This window comes from Ammospiza nelsoni, chromosome 2 (assembly GCF_027579445.1).
Source record: "Ammospiza nelsoni isolate bAmmNel1 chromosome 2, bAmmNel1.pri, whole genome shotgun sequence".
Taxonomy (NCBI): Eukaryota; Metazoa; Chordata; class Aves; order Passeriformes; family Passerellidae; genus Ammospiza; species Ammospiza nelsoni.
Window position 1 is genome coordinate 105,034,791 of NC_080634.1, and position 24,605 is coordinate 105,059,395.

The 24,605-nt window shown below is 42.0% G+C and overlaps 2 protein-coding genes across 8 annotated transcripts in view; one reads left to right on the forward strand and one right to left on the reverse strand.

Annotated features, from left to right (window-relative positions):
- Positions 1 to 9,039: 9,039 nt before the first annotated feature.
- LOC132087616 (protein FAM246C-like) lies at positions 9,040 to 9,726 on the reverse strand. Its single transcript, XM_059493973.1, has one exon. The coding sequence runs from the start codon at positions 9,724 to 9,726 to the stop codon at positions 9,040 to 9,042; it is 687 nt and encodes a 228-aa protein (XP_059349956.1).
- CNKSR2 (connector enhancer of kinase suppressor of Ras 2) overlaps positions 9,305 to 24,605 on the forward strand; it is a 207,030-nt gene continuing 191,729 nt past the window's right edge. For all 7 annotated transcript variants that reach the window (XM_059467046.1, XM_059467047.1, XM_059467041.1 and 4 more), the window contains exon 1: positions 9,305 to 9,788. In XM_059467046.1, the coding sequence (XP_059323029.1) occupies positions 9,725 to 9,788 (64 nt within the window). In that variant the 5' untranslated portion in view covers positions 9,305 to 9,724. The remainder of the gene's footprint in view (positions 9,789 to 24,605) is intronic.

The window sequence follows — 24,605 nt, forward strand, 5'->3', positions numbered from 1 at the left end:
GGAGGCAGACTGAAACCAAAATGTTGACTTCACATAAGGGCTTCAGGGAGGGTTTTTAGCTGTGGAATCACCATGGGCCTTTCTGGCTTTTCTATTTCTATTGGTTTTCCATTAGTCAAGACTGATGGAACAATATTTTTCATCTGGTAATGGTAGGAGACCCAGTCCATGGCTGCCATATGCTGACTTGGTTCTGAACATTGTTGACTTCCAGGGTGGACAGATGTAATCCAGTCAGCTGAGAAACAACCTCAGCTCTGCAGTGGAAAATGTAAAATTCAGGCTGGTTCAAGAGACAGCAGCTGACCTGCAATGAGAATGAAAATGGGCAAATAAATCATTGTGATGTCTGCAGACTCTGACCTGACCTTCATCAGTCCCAACAGACTCATTCCAGATTATTTGCAAGATGACTTATTTCTATAAAGCCATATGGCCACATTTGCACAGTAGGAATTCACATCAACACAATGCATTCATTATGCAAACTCGGATACAAACCCTGTGCTCAGATGCAGGGCAGGTCTTAAATTGGATGCAGCTTAATTTTGGGTATGAAACCATATATGCTGCAGCAGTGCAAATGTTAATATGCACCTCTGCTATGTATCTGCTGCTGAAAGAATATTTGAACAAATCTGGATAGGCTAGTGCAGTGTTCTCCATGCTGTTCAACATCACAAGAGGATGTTTTCCCAGTGTTCTCTGGGATTCACTCCTTCAAGAGACCAGAAGTCTCACAGTTATCAATGCTCTCTGGCTAAAATGCAAGAGTCCTCTCTGTCAATGCTTTCCCACTGTAATAACTTTAATAATAGTAATAAAGCTACATGAATTGTGTGCCTTTTCCTCCTTCCCATGTTGAGCAAGAAGAGAACCAAAAATCTATATAAATTAGGTTATATGGTAGGCTTGTTTAATTCTCTGGAATGCTCAGAATACTATGGAGAGGAGCACAATGGAAATGCCTTGGAAGATGAGATTAGATAGGTGTGATACCTGGGTGTCACTGGGATATAATAAGAGGGATTTTTTAATTAGGGTGGTTAAAGGAATCTGAAATGAGATCATGGTGTGCATTTTCTCTGAGCAATTATTAAAATTGCAGATGAGAGCTCTGCCAAAGTTTTCGATCTGTGACTCCCATGTCCTGACTTCCCACTGATCATCCTTGGACAATTACAGAAACAAAAGCTTCTGGAGACCTCAGGACTGGGGCAGCACCATGATTACCATCAGACTGTGTGGATTGGAGGATGGGCCTTTCTGTTGGGACTTTGAGGCTCTGAAGGTAGAGGGGGCTAAGAAATGAGAGCAAATAGTTTCATTTGTAGTGTGCTATTGACTATTTATCCTCATCCTACTGCTTTTTCAAGCACAGGTATGGAGGGGCATGGAAAGGAAGCTGTTGTGATACTTCCAGTTGATTCTAAACTCTTTTGAGACAGAGCTTAGATTACCTTACCAGGTCACATCCAGAGCACTCCTTTGGGATTTATGACACCTTCGGGACATCCTTGGCCTTTGGTTGCCAAAGTACAGGGATTGAGAGACCAGATGGAGACTGTCCAGCCCAGGCTTCTCCTACTGGATGCTGCTTTCAAGACATAGTAGAGCAGAGCATGAATCAAGACACGGAAAGCAATGCCAGAGCCTGTGGTATGAATGCAGGTTCCATCCTTAATTCCCTAGGAGAAAATCTATCTAGATCCTGGAATATTTCCAGGCATAATAATGCTCAAATGTTGCCCAGCACAGCTAACATCTCCCAGACAAGTCCCAAGCTCTGTTAGGGTGTTGACATGGCCAGGAACCATTCAAAATATGCTGAGCACATGCAGCCACTTGGCATTGCAGGTAAAGGCTATTTAATGCTATGGACATGGGCCACTCTGTGGTGGCTGAGACCAATGCTTGAGAATGAGCCACTACTAATCCAGCAGAGCTCAATTCATTAGCTCTAGTACAACAAGGAACAAGAAAAATAACAACAAAAAGCCTTTGTTGAGCACTTGGGCCTGTTTTGGGAGGAGCTTGCTTTCTTCTCTGAATAATTAGTTTAACTACTTATCCTTGGCTGAATTCCTACTGAGTCACTTTAGGTATTTCAAATACGCCCTGTCCAATCTACCTGCCTTTTAAAAAGAGCTTTTTTTCCTAAAATCTGTCCATGTTTTGGAGTTCTTAGTATTGATGATATTCACATTTTCTCATTTATTTCCTCCCATTTTTAATACTCTGCCATATCTTCTGACTTCACTCTTTCTCACTCTTTCTAACTCCCTACCCTTAATTCTACCTGTACCTACTGATTGATCCATACTAATATATATTTTCATTTCTTCTTATGCTTCCTGGTTTCCTCAGTTTCTTGTAATATTTTCTTCTGATTACTGTATTGCTTTCTGAAATGTATTGCTTCCTGTGTATTGTATTGCTTCCCTGTCACTCCTTTCATAATGCCACGTTTTCATCTGGACCCCTCATTCCTTTCCATACTGATACATTTCCTTCATTATTACAGCTATTTAATACTAGAAAAATTTGCAGAAATATTCCTTGTCCTTCCCTTTGATAATAACAATAGTCCATTTCCTTATCATTGTTTCTTACACTTTAACCAGGTCTGGCTGTAAACACAAAAGAAGCATAAGAAGGTGGTGGTATAAAAAAGTCCAAACCATAATAATGATGTGATATATAAATGCTGTGTGGTATATAAGTCTAACAAGTATTCTGGTGAAAATCCATCTGCAGGCATTCTCTTGATTTGGCCATTAGACTCCCAAAAATTCCCATTGATTTCAATGTGACACCATATGGATGAACCTTTAGGTCTATGTATAGTCCAAACAGACCTCCAGGAAGAATTTGGAGTCTGGGAAGGACAACTCACAGTAGAAGATCTTAGATCATAAATTTATCTGTAAACATGAAGCTGCATGCATTAAATCTCAAATAACTTCTAATCATAGCTTTATCAGGGCATATCAGAGCATATTTAATTGTAACACCAATAAGCTGCTGCACGCCAGGAATATTTGAAAATATGTGAGTTTTTTCCTTTTCCTGTAAAGTGCATTTGAAAGCAATAAATGCTTCTTGAAATTCAGGACAATTTCTATAGAAACAATTTTTAGAGAAAGTTGTAAGGTATGAGAAATAAGGCAGACCTGTCAAGTTTCCCGCATCAGTAGGAGCCAAATTATTGCTGTCCAGTTCATCCACAAAAGCTGGCTGATATGAAGTCTTCTGGCACTAGAAGATTTATATTCTCTTTAATTTTTTCAGAATAAATTCTCTCCAAGCAGGATGAAGCCCGCACAGCACGAACAAAGAACATGCTATATTATGAGGACATGTCTGACTTTGAACATATGGTAACGATTCTTGAAGTCAGAAATAAAATAAAATACTTGTAATATGGCATGTAATACTTTCTGTACTCCACCAAATTACCAGAGAGACAGATTGTGCTTTTCTGAGTATACTGACAAATGTCCCTCCTCATTATGATTTTGCCCTTTTTGTATTACCATATCATTATTCTTTTTCTTCTGTACTCCAGTGTGCAATTTAGATGACTGCATTCTTTGACAACATTAAATATTTTCAGGATTGCTTAGAAAATTATCAGATATTTATTATTCTTCAATATGAATTCATCAGTAGAAATATATACCTCAAGGGGACCCACCCATTGCATTTAGCCAAACCAGCCAACCATTCCAAAGGCAATAAAATAGCATTAATCACCAGGAATAAACTCTGACATTTCCTTCTAATGAGGTTTCCAAGCTGAATCTTGTTGGCAGCCATTTTACATTTGTGATGCTAATAATGTGGGGACCTGAGTAGGAACCTGATGTTAATAATTAGTTGCTGTTTTATTTTATAATCTTCTGTATGATTTTTGCACAAAAGCACACTTCCCTTGGGTTTCTCATTGTTTGGGGCAGGGCATTTGTGTGGCAGTAGTAGAGGTGGAGCCTTAGCCAAGCTGATGAACAAACAGGATCCATGAGCTCGTGCCTGACAAACAGAAAATGAGAAGGCCCATGTAGCACAACCTATGTGTATTTATTTTCCCAAAGGAACAGAAAGCTGTTCATTGAGATGGCAGCTCCCCACATAGCTCCAACTCAGTGCCCCTGACAAACCCTCTGCCTCTGCAGGGACATACCTGTTGCCCCTCTGCCACTGGCTTGCACCTTCCTCATGTCAGCATCACTCTTTCCCATCTTTATTGTGAAGCAGCACCAGCTGGGAGAAACCATGAGCTGCAGAAAGGCAAGAGCCTTCCACATTTCCAGACATTCCTCTTCTTTTCAGTGACAAAAGGAACCAGCAACTTGAGTCCACATGGAAGGAAATGAGAAATGGATACATTTTGGGCCAGAGAAAACATGATCAGAGGAAAGATAATTCCCACCACCACAGGAAAGGTTGGGAGAATTTCTTTGGCAGGAATCAATACAGGAGAACATGTCAGATGGTTGGGGTGGTCCCTCCTGGTAGTCAAAACCTATTAAACCTTTGCACGTCCCCCCAAACCTGGGAAAGGAAGAGGTCTCAGCAGGCAATTAATTGAGTCCACTGATTGAGAGAGGAAGTGGCACTCAAGTTGTGTGGTTTCTTTTTTTTATTTTAAATGAAGAAACCTAATTAAAATTATCAGAATTTCCTGGGGAAATTCTCAGCCTCTTCATTTTTTAAGAGCCTTTGTATTACAAAAGGTGTTTGAAGTCCTTGAATTTTTACCGTTTAGCCACCTTTAATCTAATTTTTAATCTCTTAATAGCATTAATTGAGTTCTGTATACTTTAAATTATCAAACATCTTTGGGGGATTATGATTTCTATTTCTGATTATACAAAATAGTATCAATTGCCCAACAACATCCCCCCCCCCCCATCATTTATATCAAATTAAACTACCAGGGATGTAAGGCACATACTTCAAGGCCAGGATATTTGCATTGGAAACACCTTAAAAGACTTGTGCTTTCAAGCAGGTTGAAGAAGATGAGTGGTGAGAAATGAGGGAGATCTCAAGGTAGGTCCCAAATCATTGGAGGCTCATTGTCTTTTTGTCCCCTTTGCTGTACAGGTAGAGGCTGCCCATGGCCATGACCAAGCAGTGGCCACCTGCCAGGGCCATGGGCCATGCAGGTCCCTGAGGCACAGCAAGAGAGCCACCTGCTTTTCTCAGCTGGGATGGGCCTCCTTCCCATCCCCATGCTCCACTGCCAGGGACAAATGCTCAGATTTACACCTCAGTCTAATTCAGCTTGGGTCTCCAAGCGCATCTAAGCCCCTTTGCTCCTCTAAACTTTCTTATCTTCCTTATCTTATCAATGTCTACCCTTCTCAGAGGCTTACTGCCTTACTGTGCCTCTGATCATGAACCTTTTTCTTCCTCCTCTGCTTGCCCGTGGCCCCTGGAACCAAGACTATTTGTTATTTCCCTCCTCCTAAACCCTGGAAGATGCCAGCCCTGGCAGGGGCAGCAATCCTCACCCTGCTGAGGCACCAGTTCAGGCACTCCTCTGAAGGGAAAAAGGCTCTGTGGACAGAGGACAGGCAGCAGCCCTCCCCTCAAGGAGAAGAGCAACTTGCTTTACACCTTGCTGCAAGCTGTGGAATACAATATTCTCTAAAATGCAGATATGGCATCCAAACCAGGTATTTGCAGCATGAGCTAGTACCAGTGGAAAAACTCAATTCTTATAAAGCCTCATTTGTAAATATCAGGAATTTATTTGCTATCAAAACACAAACAAACTTCATTAATGTGGAGAAAGTATTAGCTTCTTTTCCACTTTGCTTGCTTTTGCTTTTTTTAATTTTACTCCAACTGTTTTTATTAGATCTGAGCTTTAGTTACTGTTAATTTGTCTCCACTTGTTTTCATCTCCCACCTAAGAAACAGCTTTAATATCCAGCACCAGAAACAACATCTTATGAGAGCTCAATTTGTTTCTCTAACTTCAGGAATTTCATTTCTGAGCATCTTGCATGTTTTCTAGACACTCAAGCAAAAAGTCCATGAAGTTTCTGAAGCACCTCAGAACTCATCACTGATACCCACTGAGAACTCACCACTGATAGCCACTGTAGAGTCTGGCTTTATATTCATAAAACAAATGACTATTCATTGTACTATTGTTAAAACCCGGATCTAGCTGCCACCATTATTCAAGATGAACAGTGCTCTACTTCAGTTGTCCTATTGATGAAATATGCACAAAATGTACATTATTGGACAGACTTGAACTATTTACTGGTATTATTTTCAAATCTGCATTGCTGTAGCAGCTATGATTGCCAGCTGAGCTCTAGGGAGGTTGTTTTTTTGATAATGTACCATGCCAGAAAAAGCAGTATCTTCTGTGAGCTTGCAGTCTGAGGTGCTGATCCACGAGGTGTGTGTGCTCAAACTTAGCTGCTGAAGCTGTCCATCAGTATCTGTGGCTGCTCAGAGAATAGATACCTAAGCATATATATAGTTTTATATTTCTGAGTTGACTGACAGTTCAATTTTAAACTTATTCCTGTTCTTTTATTTGTTTTCAATATTTAGTTTTATTGTGTACCTTCTTTAACATTTACTACCTAATAAATGCTTTCTTAACAGGAACATGTATATTTAGACATATTTTTAAACATATTAATTTTTATGCACTATATGGATCAGAGTAATTCTAAAACATGAGTTAAGACATAATTCTGTAGTTCAGTGTCTCTGCAGGAGACTATCCCATGTGCTTTACGTAAAAGGCCTGACTCATACAAGTGTGATAGCAAGATGAAGGCCACTAAACTGAAAGATGAAAACACCTAAAAGACATTGGTTAAGGCATTTTGGCTGAAACACTTTAGTTTTAGAAGGTCAGCAGAAAAAGTCATTCAGCTCTCCTTCTTACCCTAGAAAGAGAGAACAATAATAAAATCAGGCAGAAATAAATTTAGAACAAATTAAAAAAATACTTTTATGTAGCACATGTCCTGACTATAGAATTCATTGCTGTAATAGGTCATCAAGTTAAATAGCATGGATGGATAATTTTATCATTACTCCTGAGCCAAGTCCTCCCTACCATTGCCAAGCCAACAATCTTCAGTGAAACTAAAACAAGATCTAAGCAAAACAGTGGAATTTACCCCAGTATTTATGACATGGCTATACTCTGTGAGAAGAACAATAAAGGTAATTAGAATCCATGCTCAGCCCTTCATCTGTTTACTGAAGTGGAAGAGTGGACTCCCTTTTACCACCCCATAATTTGATAAAACCTCCATAAAGGGGTTTTAAAAGTAATAGACACTGACCATGGGGACAGTCTTGGGTCACAGATGCTTTACTGAAAAACTTGCTGCAGCTACATATTATGCTGACAAGCTATAGGAAACCCAGGGCATGCATAATTATGTATTATAGGACTACATACATACATATGTACTGAGAACCCACCTCCCTGGTCCTCTCCTGCAAGGAATGTTTCAGCCCAATAAGAATTACACAATGACGTTATAAATTACATGCCAGGCTTCAGTCTGATCTTGCATATTAAGGCTTTTAAATCTTTCAAACTACTGGTTTCTAATTAAAATTATGACATGCTCTTTCAACAACAATAACTCAGTATATAAGGATCCTGCATACCTTTCAAACCTTTCACAAGGAAAAAAGTCAGCCTTAGTTTGCAAGTGAGTTTATTGTTTCTGTGGCTTTAAGTAACACAACCTCGTTAGAAGCAGACGGCCTCGTCATCGTGCTGGCAGGAATGTGACACAGGAGACACGAGTCTAGGGCTAAATTCGAGGAAAATTACAGTGTGCAAGCCCCAGTTTTCAGTGAAAAGATTCTTCTCAAAGATAAATCACTACAACCTTTAAAGTGAGAGCCAAGTCTACCTAACACTGGTGGGGAAAGCCTTCCTGGGTCTCCAGGGAAAGGCATTCCCAACCCTATGCCTGCTTTACTGCCCCCCATCACTACTACTTCAGCCTCACGTAACAAAGTGGGAAAGCTCCCGGCACTGCCTATACAGCACAAAGGAATTGATTCCTTTGCTATTAGCATTTCAGGGCTGAGGGAATCCTCTTTTTTCCTCACATACCGATAATAAATGTCAGTATCAGCAGCTGGCGCTCAGCAGCCAACGCTGTCAGAGGGAACATCTCGGTGGTCATTGCTTCAGCCTCGGCAGGAGAAGCAGGGTGAATGCAAATGCAGGCAAAGTCGTGTATTGGCCAACTTACCAGCAGGAAAATAAGCTTTAGCACTATCCTCTGCCTGGAGCTTCAGAGGGGATGCCACCTACTCAGAGCAGAGGCTCCTATGAAGGGTGCGGGAAAAGGGTGCCACAGCCATCCTAGGAGGAATCGCTGTGCCCTTGGGAGGGGTTCCTACCAAAACACTGTGCCACAGGGCCATGGGAATTGCCTTTTTTGGGGTAACATCCAGGATGATGCAGCCTGGGGAGACAGAATGAGGAGAAAATGAACAGCTCCAGCAACGATGACCCGCTGCAGGGATGATGGATTTTCACATCTGCAGCCTCCATACGTTCGCGGTGCAACCCGCAGGACAGGGAGGCAGAGGAGCACCTGCGGTGCTCTCTCCATGCCGTGGTCGCAGGGGTCCGAGCCCCATTCTGCGGGCTGACTTCGCTCCCTATGGCCCCATTACCGCACCCTCGGCGTGAGGCGGCCAAACCACAAGGTGCAGCTCCTCTCCTCTCCTCTCCTCTCCTCTCCTCTCCTCTCCTCTCCTCTCCTCTCCTCTCCTCTCCTCTCCTCTCCTCTCCTCTCCTCTGCTGGGGCTGCCCCCGCTGCCCGCACACCGCGGCCAAATGCCGCCACCGCACCGGTGCTGCTGGCACGGCTCCCTCGGGGCGCCCGGCGACACCGTCCATCACTGCCGTTTTACAGCCGGGCTTCACTCTCTCTCAAAAAAAAAAAAAAAAAAAAAAAAAAAAAAAAAAAAAAAAGAGAAAAATAAATTACTTTTCCCGCCCACGCAGTGATGCTTAATTCAGGGAAAATAAAATCCAACAAACCCACACTCGGAGCGCCAGCTCGGTGCTGCTGGCTGCGCTTCCCCGCTACCCGGCCCGCCGGGAGCAGGTGTTCGGCGCTGCCGCCGCCCCAGACCCCCTCCCGCCGGCGGCGGCACCTTGCGAGTCATCCCGGCTCCCCCCTCCCCCCGCCCCGGGCGGCCGTCGGGTGTCGCTTCCCATTTCACTTGGAGATATTTTCGGGTGGCAGGAGCCGCCTCGTCATTTCCGCCAGGAGAAAAAGACACCGGCGCGGCAGCCGCGGCCGCGGAGAGCCGCGGGAGCCGCTGGGCACGCGAGCGGGCACAGCCGAACCAGTGCCCCGCTCGCCGCCGCCGAGGACCGACCTCTCGGCGGGCCCGGGAGCCGCCGCCGCTGCCCGCGGGTTCGCGGGGGCGGGAGGCGTCGGAGCGTGCCGCCCCCTTCTCCCCCTTCCTCCTCCTCCTCCTCCTCCCCCTCCCCGCCGAGCCGGCAACATGAACTGAAATCCCCAGAGAGGCGCAGAGGCGGCGAGCGAGCGAGCGGAGCAAAGGCAAGCGGGGATATAGCGGCGCTCTCCTCCCGCCGGCGGGATTCCGGGCAGCGCGGTCCCTCCGCTCCGCACAGCCTCGCCCCTCGCCCGGAGAGCGGCGGCCGCCCGAGCCCCGCGCCCCCGAGCCGCCCATGGCCCTCATCATGGAGCCCGTCAGTAAGTGGTCGCCGAGCCAGGTCGTCGACTGGATGAAAGGTGAGGAGCGGTGCCGGGGCCGCGCGGTGCCCTCTCCCATCACCCGCACCCCGCCCCGCAGGTGCGGGGAGCTCCGCGGCTTCCCCCGCGCGGGGATCCCGCCTCCTGGCAGCGCCGGCTGCCCCCACGCTTTGCCTGGGCTGGGAAGGGAGGTGGGAGGCCGTCGGGGCCGCGCCGCTGGGGCCGGGGGCCGCGCTGCCCCCTGCCCCGGGCTCAGAGCGGGGACGGCGGCTGGCGGCTGTCCGTAGAGCTGGGGAGGGGGCCGGGGGCGGAGGCGAGGCTGAGCCCGGGGGTGCCCGGGCTGCTCCCGGGCGGCGACCGCGGTGTGGCGATGGAGCCGCCCCCCAGCCGCCGAGGGACGCGGGAGCGGGTCCGGCTGCCCGCGGCGGGCGCGGCGCGAATCGCCTCGGGAATGGAAGCGCAGCCGAACGTGCGGCACCGCCGGTGCTGGGGGCGGCCGGGGGAGACTCGGCTGCGACCTCCCCCGCCAGCAGGGGCCGGGGGCGCTCCGCGGGCGGCGGGGCCGGGGTCGGTCCGCGCCCCCGGAGGTGCCGGGGCTGCCCCCGCTGCCGGGAAGCCGCCGTGCCCGCGGGGGCCTCCTCCGGCCGGGCCGGGGGCTCCGCGCCTCGGGCGACCCCGTCCCTTCCCCGGGGCCCGCGCTTCAGGATCCGCGATTGAAGGGAGCGCGAACAGTCTGGGCTCTGGGCTGAGTGAGGCTGTTCCGCTGCTCCGCTTCTCCCTCTCCCTCGCCTGTCCTTCCCTCAAATAAACTCTGATGGGAATAAAATTTGGACCTTTTGGAAACGCTTTTCTTTTATTCTCTGTGTATGCCATTCTGACATGGCTTTAATGCTGTAATGTGAAAAGGTATTTTGTTGTGTAGTTTTTGTGTGAGGTTTTTTTTTTTCTTTTTGTATTACCTTTAAGTTAGGCTGCAGCTGTGTTTTGAATAAATCACCATCTAGTGTTATATATCTCTTTATAAAGATAGAATGACCGGATGGGTACAAGTTTTGAACAACTGCTACATTGTGGGAGTTCTTTATAACACGCCGTGTGCTACCAATGTGACAGTTTCATCATCCTTAAAATTTCAGGCATATAGCATATGTTTTCAGTTATTCAATCCTGGCATTTATAGCTGGCGAGTTATAATTGTATTTAGTAACATACATAGTTTAGCACTTTCGGAAGCATCGTCACTCTATAGAATAATAAATGAAAAGAATGATGTAATACTTTATATCCTGGGAAATTAATAAATATTAATAAAAAACTTGAAGAAGCTACAGATGATCAGTATTAAGAGGAAAGCATTTTCAACATAAAAGTGTTTTTTACAGCAATTTAGCTTCCAACGTTTTTACTTCAAAATGAAAAGGTTGTGTAGGACTTTTTTTCTAATCAGTGTCTGAGATACCTTCCCCATAATTTGGGGACTCCATAAAAACAATAAATTTGCAAGTAATGCATTTTTAAAACATCTAAAAAATGTAATGCATCAACTACTTTTCATAAATGACAGGTGAAGTGCGTTGCATACTCTGCTTTTGTATTACATTATTATAAAATCAGTAATTTGAAAAGAACAGGCTAAATGGTAGCATTAGAAATAGTGTGGTTGGATAAGGGTTTGTAGTTAGAAACCTGTGACTCACACTCAGAGCTGCAGATCTTTTAGAAATAATCATGTAAACTTTACCAAAAAAAGGGCAGTTATTGCAGTCGTGCCCTCTTTCTGGAATACAAAGCCTGCTTTTTAGTGTTTAACCTGTTTTTTCTGGCCTGAATGTTGGATTGTTTCTCTGGAGGACTTTTATTTTTACGGAGTGAATGCATATATGTTGCTTCAGGCTTCCATTTCTTCATTTTGTATTCTGTGTAGCACGGGAACTTTCACTTAGGTGCTGCAGGGAGCTGAAAGCACCTGCCTGTGTCTGGCACTCTTGGAGAAGAAGCACCTGGGGAGCCACTCTGGTTTCAAAAGCTGAGCCTGGAAACGAGTATGACCAGTAGCTGGGGGCAGGTTTGCTCCTGCCTGATGGGTCACACCTTGCTGAGTTTGGTGGTGGTGGATAAGGGCAAGTGGTCTTTGCTGCAACACCTTTGTGTTCCTTACGCATAATTTGTAGCGTTGCAAACATTGGTATTGAAATCCATATGAATATCTGTTCTTCTAATGCTTTAAGTGCTTTGTTTCCAGCAAATTCTGTTTCTGAAAGTCCCCAAAATAGCTTATTTGTGTTTTAAGAGGTACCCAAGACAAGTTTGATGAGTAAAACACGAATGTGTCTGTCAGGAGAAGTTTGGAAGGAGTGCAGTAGTGGTCTTTGCATTAGTGGCAGTCAAGTCTGGCTTGCAGAAATTACATTAAACTTCAAAATGTGAGAATATTTTGCTGACTTACTGGGGGTTATTTTACAGAATTATAAATGTTGAACTTGGTTTTAACCTCTTCCTTGAAGTAAGTGCCCTGCTATGTCAAATGCCTGCTCAGAGGAGCTCGGTAAAGAAAATTCTTCCAAATAGATTTCGATGTTCAAAGCAAAATCTTTCCTGAAAAAGGAAAATCCTACTGTTTACAGTTATCTGAAAGCAAGGGGAAATGAAACACTTTAGATTTTATTGTTCTTAGTGTTTTTGTGATGGTCTTGTTGGTATGACCTGAACATTTGCAGTAAAAGGCCTCATCTGGAATTCTTTATTTAGGCAAAAGAATCATTACCTCAGTGGCATTTTGCTCAGAGTAGTGATAAAGCACTGGGCCTGAAATTATAAGATGTGAGAAATGAACATGGGGAGAGTATTTCAACTCAAAGGGGTTAGATGAAAGTGCCAGTCCCTGGGCTGGATGTTTGTATAGGAAACAGACTCAAAACTGGGTATTCGTGGAATAAATGCAGTTTCTCCAGTATCTTGTCAGTTTTTAATTCCTTGACAGACACATTGTCTGTGGATCCCTGTAATGGCCTAATGCCAGTGCTGCTGAGTTACAGAGTTGTTCCTGGAACTGGTTATACAAATAAGTAACTACCTAGATTTTGAATATGAAACTGTGTATAACAAGAAGTTGTGGACCAAAGTACCAGTTAAAACTCTGTAAGTGAATGGGACAAAGTGAGGAGAGCCTATGTCAGCATATGAGTTTTCCAGGGTTTAAAGTGAACCCAGAAGAGAAACTGTCATAGAGCTGGAAAAAGCGGAGATGGATTAGCTCATCTCTCCCACAGGATGGCATATTGTACAAGGAGGATAAAATGAGTATTTCAATTGATTCAAACAATGCATTGCTGTGCTTCTCGTACATTTAGTACTAATTTTAAGGTCCTGTAGGGATCAGTGAGATGAAGGTGTGTCAGCCACCTCCTCTGCCTCCCCTCTGGAGGACTTGTGTGGATTCCACTGCCGGGTCTCAAGATGTTGACGCGTTACAAAGGCAATGTCATCAAACGTCATGGCTCGCACTCACTCAGGAGGGCAACATGCCAGATGTAGTTTAGATTTCTGAGGCTCTGAGAACACTTAAGACACTCAGTTGCTTACCAAACATTAGGATGTTTTTAACTGAGTCTTCTAATCTAACTTCTTTAGTCTGAGGTTATTGATGATTGCTATATTTTGATAAGGGCTTGCTGCTTTTAACAGTATTCGAATTTTGATTCAGTACCAATCTCTCAATGGCAGAATCTGTTCCAAAAGGCAGTCCACCTGAAAAAAAAAATCAATGTTACTTTATCTAACAAAGCTTAAATATTTATTTTTTGCTTGCTGAATGATAGCTCGTGGGGCTTATATGAAACTCGTACAGCTTGAGCTGTTGTAATGGTAGTCATAATCAAGAAGCTGACATCTGAGGCATGGAGTTGCCTTTAAAGGCTTCTAATGCTAAGGAATAGGGGCTTTTAACCTCTATAAGGTCTACCCTACCAGGGTTCAGAAGGATGCAGATATTTAGAGGGACTAGGGGGAGAGAAGCAGAAATATGAACATGCTAGCAAAGTGTAAGCAGAGTGCAAAAGTTCCCCATCTGTATGATTGAATATTGCATGGGTTTGAGAGCTGTTTCTGTCTGCTGTTTGTGTGCTGAACTTCATGTCCATTTTCAGTGGCACGTGTGTTTGCAGAGTCATCACAGGCTGCCAACAACTGTGCTCCACTTGGTGTAGTGGGAATTACATGTTATTCATCAAGAAAATGCAACAATTTGTGGGAATACTCTGACACTAAATACTCCAGTACTTAATGATGATTTAAAAAAAGTATTGCCATGGGGATCCTCCTACTCCTGTTGGTGCATATGCAGAGCCCTAGGAGTGCTTTGGCAGCACCCGGGTTCTGCTGCAGTTCCTGAGCCATCAGGTAGCAACAGGGAAGCTCATCAGTGGGGTCACAAATTCTCTCACAGCACTGGGATCTAACAAATCAGTTTAGGCCTTAAAAAAAGTCAGGGTGAATCCTGTCTTCAGGGTCACTATCAGACCAACCTCATTCTTGGCCATGGCTTTCTCTAAGGACTGACATGGACTGGGTTTAGGGGGGAGCTTTTTCTGGAGGATAGGATGGACCACAGTGTTACAAAGGCATGTGAGCACCTGCTTTATGTTAAAGAGGAGGTGTGCTTCCACAGATGTATGTGCCTTGTTTAGGGCTTTCAATTTTGTCCATAATTTCTAGTTTTTCTTCTAGTGGTCTATTAAGTTAAAGCTTCTTTCTTATGCCACTTCACATTGATTTTGGCAGGGCCTTAAAAAATTGTGACTATTGGAAATAGTATGGAAAAGGCTGAGTTGTCTCAGGGAAAAAAAAAAGCTGGATGAGAGTATGAAAAACACTTGCATTCTGAAACTTTGATTCCTTGTTAAGTGTGTGTAGGTGACTGATGAGCGTCAGAATAGTCATCAACTTAATAGTCATTGCTAAGTGCCATATGTGGAATAGATCAGGCATTTTACAATTTGTCAGCATGAAACCATTATTTTCTTTCTCCAATGTAAAGCAAACTAAAATTTTATAGTATCAGAGGGTACATGTAGTACTCCATTAGCTTTGAAGTGATGCTATTAAATGGATTTATGGCTTTTACTGTAATGCCTAGCAAAAAAAGCTGTAGAAAAATGTGAAATAATTGCATAGCCGGAGTTTCATTTTGATGAGCACACAACCTCTTTAATTTATGGACAGTTACTCTGTAAGAAAGTAACAAGGATTTTAGTCGGACAAAGAGAGGGGAGTTTTTACAAAGACAGGTAGTCAAGAGTCAAACTGCACTATTCCAAACTTTAAAGTACTCTAGCTTTAAAACTGGATTGAAAGCAGTGCTGGAAGATCTCTCTCTCTCTAGTTTATTTTTCCTGTGGATCTCCCACTTTTGTCTTGCCCTTCTGACATGAGGAGCTTTAGCAGTATCAATGGCTGCCACATCAATCATGATGAAATGTTTTAGGGCATCTTTGTTTGTGATTAGAAAACCTCTCCTGCCATTGTTTATCAGCAGAAAATGAAACTGCAATTGCAACTGGGATGTGTCAAAGCCTAACAGCCGGGTGTTGCCATAGCAAAGGCAATGTTACATAAGCAGCCACTCTGCAAATAATTCATGCAGCCAAATTTTAAGCATAACCTCAGAATTAATTTCTAAATTTATGATCTTTTTAGGAGGGAGCTTTCCTAGATGAGGTCATTTCAGTTGCTACTAAAATTGATGTGCTTAGTTGTGAAGCTCTTTTAGCATTGCCCATTTACACCTTAATTTTGTTTGAACATATTGTTCTATTTCTGAAACATCTGTTAGTTTAAATATGGCCTCACAATATGTTTTCTCAAGTGGTTTTTTGCAACAGTTCGGTACAGCTCTGTATTTTGATCTTATTCAAATTTATTTGCACAATGCAGTATTAAACCAAGCAATTTACAAATGCCTTTTCTGGTTAATGCATGGCAAGAATTTTGCAAGGCAGCAATATTAAGCAGATCACTTTTCAGATGAGAGGATTGAAATATATATACAGATGTATTTTTAGAATCTTTGCAAGTAGTTGTCTTTAAGCACTTTAACAATAATAACCCAGGCAGTTTTATCTTCTAAACCTCAAATTGACAAATGGTCTAGCCTTTCTGTCTGATCTGCAGAAGTGTAGATAACCATTTAATCTCAGTTAAGTTGCTGTAGCTTGTGATTGTACTGTATTTCCCTGAGTCAAGTAGTAATATTTGTTACCATTTTCCAGAGGAATAAGGAGAAGCTGTTTCCTGAGAAATTTCTCCCTGTATAGGCTTGTATTTAAAGGTGTGTAATGAAGAAAAAGAACTAATTCTTCAAGGCTTCCATTCTGAGTAACTGCATTTTTTTTTTCAAGAAGTTGCAATATCATCATTAAATCATAACTGCACGGAGGATCACCTGTAGCAAGGGCTTACTTTCATCAAGATAACAACTTTAGATTTTTAGATCCAAATAAAGCAAAACTGTACTTTTACTGCTTAAATTATTTTCTTAATGAATACTCTAAACCTTCAGTTTAGAAGCTGAATAGTTACCAAGACAAATGCTGAAGAATAAGTTCCCAAATACCTTGTTAAAAAATCCTGTCTGGAAACACTGTGTTGGGAAATTCTAAAAGGTCAGATTTTCTTCATTGATTTCTTCCAGCTTTTCAAATGCATTTACTTTCTCTAAAAGATGAAGTGAGTGATGAAATTAATCTCTAAAAGATGAAGTTTTCAGATGAAAAATTTTGGGGGCCCAATATTAGGCTCATGTTATAATAAATCTGCTGCCACAGGAATCTGCTCAGAGCATTGTCATTTTCCTGTTATGAGACAGGCCTAGCAGGGCAGTTCCTCTTCAATTTAAAATAGCTGACAGTCCAAGAGCAAGCATCTACTGATCCTCATGATGTTCCTTTCTTGCACTTGAAGGATGAAGGGCTGGAAGACACAGATCCATTGGTCTGGGGCAGTCAAGATCTGGCATGCTTAATGCACATCCTCTCTTAAACACATTTTTGCCCTCCCTCTGTAGGGGGTTTAGCACTTATCTGGGAGACAAAATAAATTTTTCCTCTAGGTTTTCAATGCAAGCATTTTTCTTATGCAAAGGGAGTCCAGCACTGTCTATAACCAGTGATTTTATAGTACTGGAGGCTTAAAAATCTACCCCATTTTGTGCTACTTATCTGCCAGATAATATTATCTTGAAGAAAATAGCTGTGGATGTCATCTTGTAGGATGTTTGGCATTTCCAGCTTATCCTTTAAGCAGAAATTTAGGGCACTTGGTACCTCAGATGAAGTGGCTAGAACAGTAATTTCAAAGTGTTTGGCTTTACATGATTAACATCTGCTGCAGTGCCATATGGTGGGAATTTCCAAGTAAACTATTAATTAATATTGGAGTGCACCAGAGTAAGCCTTAATTAAACTATATTCAGCTTAAGTGTATTATTTTAATATAGTCAGTTACCAAGTGCTGTACTTTTGTATTGATACCTTTTTCTGTCTTGTGAAAAAGAGGGAGAAATGTTGATGAGAATTATTTGAACCTTTAAATTGAAGGTTCAAGTAGCTTTTAAAATAAATGGTTTAGGACTCGCATCAGCCTCAAGCATCCATTGATTTAAGGGTCTATATTTGGTGGTGTTGAGTTGTGCTTTGTGAATGCTGTGGTGATTCCTCTGCTAGGGTTTTGCTGGTGTGGGTGATCAGAGGGTGTCCAGCAGAACTGCATGTGCCATTTTCACAGAGCTTCAGATATTGCTGGTGGGGTCCAGTAGCACTGGTGGAATGATACATTCCTGTGTGAGCTGGCCAGAACAGTCTGGAGGAGCGTTGGGGTAGCAGCTGAGGTTGTCCATGAGCGTGGGTAATGCTGGGACCTCTCCTGGCCTCTTGTGTTTGGAAGGATGAGCATACCCATGTATAGAGCTGAGCAGCTGGCAGGCTCACCTCTGAAGGGCTCTTCCTCCCACAGGCAGTGACTGTCAGCTGTAAAGAAACTGATAACATTACTGGTTATGTCAAAATATACAATTTATTTTTAGTTTGGCCAGATCCATCAGTTGCCAGTAACTACAGCTATAAATGACCTATTTTTAAATATGTATTATTTTTCCCTGTTTTCTCCTCCTTCTTTTATCTCCTTTCTCTCCTGTAATCTTCACATCAATAAGAAGGTGAAGAAGTCCTTCCTCTGAGTATTGAGGCCAGGTAAATATAGGTGGGATGTGCCAGTGTTGTCTGAGTAATTCGCTAGGTGGCATTCTTCCCTCTGAGTCAACACTGAAACCCTTCATGGGAATGACAAGAGAACTTAGTCATTTTAGTGAGATGCCAACCTGAAATCTTGACCAGGTGTGGTTGCTGAAGGCTTGCTTCATTGTAGTGGCAGAGTTAGCTGCAGCACGCTAATTAAATTCCATGTTAATAATTAAAATCTTTGTAACTGGATTCCCCTCATCGATATCCATTACTGGCATGTGCCTGCCTTACTTTCTTTAATTGCTTTGCAGCTTTGTTGGTTGCTTTTGTGTAGTTGATAGTTTGATTTGCAAGGTGCAGTGCTGTTCTTGTCCTTGTTTTGCTTCAGATTTTTCTGTTTGAAGAAATATTGGTAGAGGGATCTCTTGAACACAAAGAAGAAGTTGCTCTCTTAATAAAAATATCTTTGGTTGTGTACACTGAACAGTTGTGAACCTGCACTTGTCCAGTTTGGTGTGCACTTTTTAAACACCAAAAAAGTAACAAAACAATTTTCTTCTTGCTTAGTTTGAGTGAAGTGTGACTGGAGACTTTTTTGTGAGATATCCAAGAAGTACCTTCTTGAGTGTTCAGCATTGACTGACCTCTGGCTGTCTTTCTTGTTGCTTTATCATCATGGATAGAACCATGTGCCTTTTGTCTCCATTTCTCCTCAGACATCAAGAATGGCTGCTTTTAGTAGACTTTATTTTATTAGAGCTAATATGAAAAGAACCCAAACCAAGTGTATGAGTCTGTTTTTATTTTGGTAGTCCACTTCTACTTGTTTCCAAAATTTTCTGTAAATGCAGGATGACAAAATGGTCCTTACTGCTTTTCTAGAGGTGTTAATTATTTCATATGTTGCAGTCTTCAAATATTTTCAAATAAAAGTATATGCTAGTTTAACCTAGAATGTGGAGGCTTAATGTTTCTTAAATTTCTTTTAACGTTTTTTGATATAGTGTTGAGTATTGTGCCCCACAAGTCCTCTTGAAAATTCCAGCAGTCTGTAAGTTCACTGTTGGATACTGGACTTCAAAAGCAGGTGTAGTTTTTGTTGCTTCAGTCATTATTTCATTGTATGTTTTAAACTACCTGGATCTTAGCTGTTTAATGCAGTCTGGGGTCAAAAGCCTGTTTCTGGAGTTCTGATAACTGAGTCCAAGAGCACAGTGTAGTGTGAATAATTTGTCATGTTCTGCATGTGGATTTGACAGAATTTCAGTCTAGAAGTGTAATCATTGCACATAAAAAAATCCACATAAGTGTCAGTCTGAACTTTTGAGGGACATAGGACAGATTATCATTAGAAAAATAAGACAGGTTTATGACAGAACTCCTTGAGAGCAAGTAAACTAATTTTTTAAAAGAACTGGATAGTTCATAGCCTTCAAAGTACTGTATTAATTATAAATGCTTTAGCAGACTTCATTACTGAGAGACATTTGGATGTCTAATGAGTTGTGGTGAAGCTACTGTTTGCAAGTATAGAAAGTATAATGTATATGTAATCGTGAAGTTTCTGTATTTCCTATGATTACCATGTTTTCTTGTTGGTTTGATAGGATTTTTTGGATGTGTTTTTTGTTGTTGTTATTGTGGGTTTTTTTCTCATAAATTGGTTTTGGCATTCCTGATATACCTTGGCTTGAGGAAGACAGCTGAAGAGTAGTGGCCATGAAGAGGTGGTAGCCATCTCACAGAATCATAGGATTGTTGGGGTTGGCAGGGGCCTCTGGAGATAATCCTGTCCAACCCCCTGCCAAGGAAGGGTCACCTGGAGCAGGTGACATGGGAATATGTCCAGCTGGCTTTTGGATGCCTCCAGAGAGGGCGACTCCACAACCTCCCTGGGCAGCCTGTTCCAGTGCTCTGCCACCCTCAATGTAAAGAAGTTTTTCCTCATGTTAAGGTGGAACTTCCTGTAGTTTAGTTTATGAGCATTGCTTCTTGTCCTATTGCTGGGCACTATTGAAAGCAGTCTGGCACCATTTTCTTTGCCCCATTTCCCTTATGGAAATGTCAATATTTGAAAATGGTCTTGACTGTTTACCAGTCCAAGGTCTTAAGAAACAGCAAAAGAAAAATTACTTTTCTATGGAAATCCCATGTACTGGGTAGTATTTGTTGGATGAGAAAAAGATTAAATCTGTTGCAGAGGTCTAAAGATAGTTTCTTTTCAGTTACTAAAATTCTACAAAGTTAGTTTACAAGGAGCTCAGCAGTATTTTGGTTGATCTGTCTTGGACACTAAAACCCTTTCCTGTTACTTATTTGGGCATCATCTAGCTTCTCTCTTGCATCTTATCTGTTGTTGTTGAGCTCACTGTAAGCTGAGCTATCCAGTTATGAACTGAAGGTAACTAATACTAATGAGCTATGGATGAGTAAACCTAAACAGATTGGGCAATTAATGCCTGCCTCTGTTACCAGGGGTTTCATGGGTACTCCTGACAAAGTGGGGTGCAGTGGTGTGCTGTAGGTGGCTGCCTGGGCATCCAGCTGCTGTGATGGGGGACAGAGGCTTGAGTCTGCAGAACAGCATGTCCTGAATGTTTTTCACCTCTGCAGATCTGAGCAAATTCCTCTTTAGAGGAATGAGTGCTCTGTTTAATAGAATAACTGAAAATAGAACTTCAATATGTGACAGGTCCCTTGAAAAACCCAAAAATTAATTAAAATTTGTTTTCTAGTTCAAGAGAAGGTAAAGCTGAATACAAACCTCACTGCTCACTCTGTTACTAAAAAAAAAAAAAAATGTAAGACCTTTACTTTACAAATAGTTTGTTTTTCGGTTGACAGTATATTGTAGTCTGTGGTGGGAATGGTGACATTTTAGATTGAAAGGGAAAATGAACATCTTAAAACTCTTCATTTGTGCATATACAAAGTCAGGCAGAATGAAATAAGACCTAGAAACTGTAATATTGTCATTTCATTAGATTTTCTAACTTTGTTTGTGTTCAGCAATGTGATGTAGGTAATTGACTTGTATTTATACAAAGAATTAAAATTGTAAATCCTAAGAATAAAAATTGTAAACCCTAAGCCTTTCCCCTCTTGTTTCGTGCTCTCAAATACTATGAGGAGTTTCCTGCAAAATACTGTTTTGATAAATCTTACTGAATCAAACTTCAAAAATTACAGTGAGACCTCTGAAGGCAAAGATTGATGTGTATTGGGATTTAGTCTCAATCAATGGTAAAATTTTTTATAAAATGACAAATGTATCTAATTTTCTTTTGATAGAGTCTTTGAAAGTGTTACAGCAGGTCACAAACTTGTAACTCAAAGTTTTTGAGTTCAAAGTATCTCAGTAATGCCAAATGTTTTAGGCCTGTACTCACTAGAAGGAAAGTGGCTTCCAGTTTACAATAATTCAAAAATGGGCATAGAAGGAGAGTTTTGGTGGTGTGATTTTGGTGTTTAAATCTCAAGAGATATTTTTTAAAATTTTTGTTTGTTTGCTCTTGTTTTGTTTTGTTTTTGTTTGATGCTCACTATTTTAGGATTTTTTTTGTCCCTGTGGAACCACTCAAAATAATAAATAGTTTAATGGTGAAATTATGCCATGAGTGTTGAGAATAATAAATCCTTGTAGTTTCTGTAGAAGAGCACACCCTTCTTAAGTGGAATCAAAGGCACTAAGAACAATTGGCTTGAACTTTAGATGAGTTCTTAAATGTGTTTCTTTCAAAGTTATTATCATATGACAGATGGGGAGTAAGCCATCTGGGAATTCAGAGAGGTCGGATATGGTCAGGTATAAAGAATTGTCTGCCTGATTGGGTTTTTGGGGATTTTTTTACCCTTTTTCCCCCCTTCCCTTAATGACTTTTTGCTGTGACATATGTGACTTAATATTTGAGTTTGCTCTGTGCAGTCTAATCCAATTCCTTTGTTTAGTCAAATGAATGTTTTTTGTTTTGTTCTGAATTTTAGCTATTGGTTTCTGCATTAAATGTGCATATTTAATTAGGATATGTTATTAAAGATTAGATTCTCACAATGGGATGTGTGCCAGCTCATGAAATGAAGTCATGCTTGTCAGGAGATAGTAAATAATAAGCTTAGGAAGGTTTAAAAGATGTGTCTTGCAAAACATTAGCCCCTGTAATGAGTGCAAAGTGGCAACAGCACATAAATATCAATTGTTTTTCTCCAGTGGAGCCGTTTGAATATGAGTTTTCTTAATTTGAATTAAATTTTCTTTTACCAGTGTAATGAAACAAGCAAGAAGGGATATTTGTCTTTTCAGAAACCAGTTTCCCATCCCAGAACAATGGCTTGTTTTGAATTGAAGTGGAACAATCCAGCATTCATGCAATATCTTGTAATCTCTGTTCATAAAACCACTTTAAGAAATAAGAAACTGCTGTCCAGTGAATCTTCATTTAGCTGCAAGGATGTGTTTTGGATTCCCAGCTTTGCTTCCAGGACTGTCTATATTTTGCTCTTCATTTTACTCAGAATCTTCTAATAATCATGGGTTGAAGGGCTGGGAGCTTAAGGTTCCCTGTGCTCTTAAATGCCTTGAGCATCCTGGCTGGTGTGCCCAGGGTGGCATTGGCAACAGCAGGATCTGGAGGCAAGAATGTGCCTGTCTGCATCCTAATTTGATCAGACAAAACTGCCTGCAATCATGCCCTGTGATCTGAAATTCAGGCATCTAATTTCTCTCTTCAAGTGCCTGAGTCTCTCTCCTTGGGCCTGGGCAGACTAAGTCTTCTGCTAATAATATGTGCAGTGGGCTTTCCACTGATGTTTTTGATGTTGCCCCTGGTGCTTTTGGGAAAAGGAGCAGCTGGCACAGCCCTGCTTGGGTTGCACCTCCAGCACAAAGCAGAGGGAAGATGGGGACCTTATGTTGGAATGCAATTGTATGATGTGGAAAGCAGAGCCACTTAAGTGGAGTGGACAAAAAAAGATCTATTATGCATAAACACATATTCTTAGTCCTTTTTTTTTACATTATAAAATAGTGTGTCCCAAATATGCTGTGGGAACCATGCTACCACTTTTGGCCAACGCACAAAACATTGCTACTCAATACTGGAGGGACTTAGAATATCCTACAGTTAGTTATTTTTGCATGAAACTCTTAGCCCAGGTGTCTGGAAAATTATAGAAAATGGTCCTTTTTAGTGCTGATTTTTTTTTCTCTGTGCTGCTGGACCCCCTTTATTGCTGGCATTTCTGGGAAGTTACTAGTATTGCAGTATCAGGAGAAGGGGCTGCTCATCGCCTGCTACTTGGGGATATTGCTTTGGTGCTTCCATGTTATAAGAGAGGGAGAAAGTTTATTGTCTTATGTCATCCTCAGTTTTGGTGCACTGAAGCATTTCTGACTGTCTGCTTTTTTTAATGAAAGAAATTTGTCTTGTAACAGCTTTATATGCCCAGCTAATTAAAACCACTGTTATATTACTTGCCATGTATCCTCTTCGTTAGGCAGAAATTGTTTGCACTTTGGCAGATTAATTTCTTGTTGATATTAGTTTTGTAGGATGCTGCTAGCTCGGACTTATATAACTTAGAAATAATGAGCTGTTTTAAATACTGGCAAATACAAAGTTTTGTTAATCATTAACACAAAAACCATTTTCAGTCTTTCTTAGCTTCATAAGATATGGTTTGTTCTGCCTGTGTGAGTGCCTCTGCCTTATGTGGAGACTAAGCTAAGTGACCTTTAGTTTGATACAAGAAGCTTGGGAATGTGTTTTAAATAAAGAAATGGTTACAATGCCATAATCCATTTTTAAAAGGAAAAATGCTCTTTTTTAGTGAAGAGGCAGGATTGTCTATTCTTTCTTAGGCACTCAGTGGTGGCTGATGTCTTTCAAATTACTTGGGGCATTGTGTGTTTGTTCTGTGGTATCCTCATTGCAGAGCTCTCATTTCTTCCACACCAATCTGAGCTTGCACAGGTGGGACCTGGAGACTGCTGTGCTGCCTGTCACTCCTGATTTGAGACTGGAGGTCTGAGGAGCTTCACCCACCTGGGAAGACTGAGCCACCTCCTAAACAAACCTTACTTTTCCTCCTGTCTTTTGCCAAAAGCTGTGGGGCGCATTGAGGATTAACAACCTCATTACTTTTGTCCCTGCTGTCAAGCAGTCCCTTGAAAAGGTTTTTGTTGGTCATGGTGATGCAGATTCTTAGCACACTGAAAAGTAAAAAAGTCATTATTAGCGGCTTAAAATTTCACACACGAGGTTGGATTCTTTCTGTAAGTACAGGAGTCTTAAAAATTAAGACCAACCACCCCCACCTGCCCAAAAGTAAGGGATGGGGTGGCCTTAAGTAAGCACCTCTCTTCATCCCTGAGTGAAGAGGATGTTGCAGCCTGAATGGCACCAGACAAGGTGAAGTAAATAATTGTGTGGGTTATTTGGAGGAAGAGATCTGGTCACCCTGTGGTAATTGCTTACACTTCTGCCTGAGCAGTAGAAGCCATTACATTTTGCTGTCTGGTTCACTATTATTCTGACTGACTATAGGAGAGATGAGATGTTTGTAATTCATAACCCACTATGTTGGAAGAGGCCTGGTGCCAGAAACCAACTGAATGGGTGCCTCT

Coding starts and splice junctions, on each gene's coding strand:
- LOC132087616 (XM_059493973.1), bottom strand. CDS start 9,726: ATGGGCGGCTCGGGGGCGCGGGGCTCGGGCGGCCGCCGCTCTCCGGGC.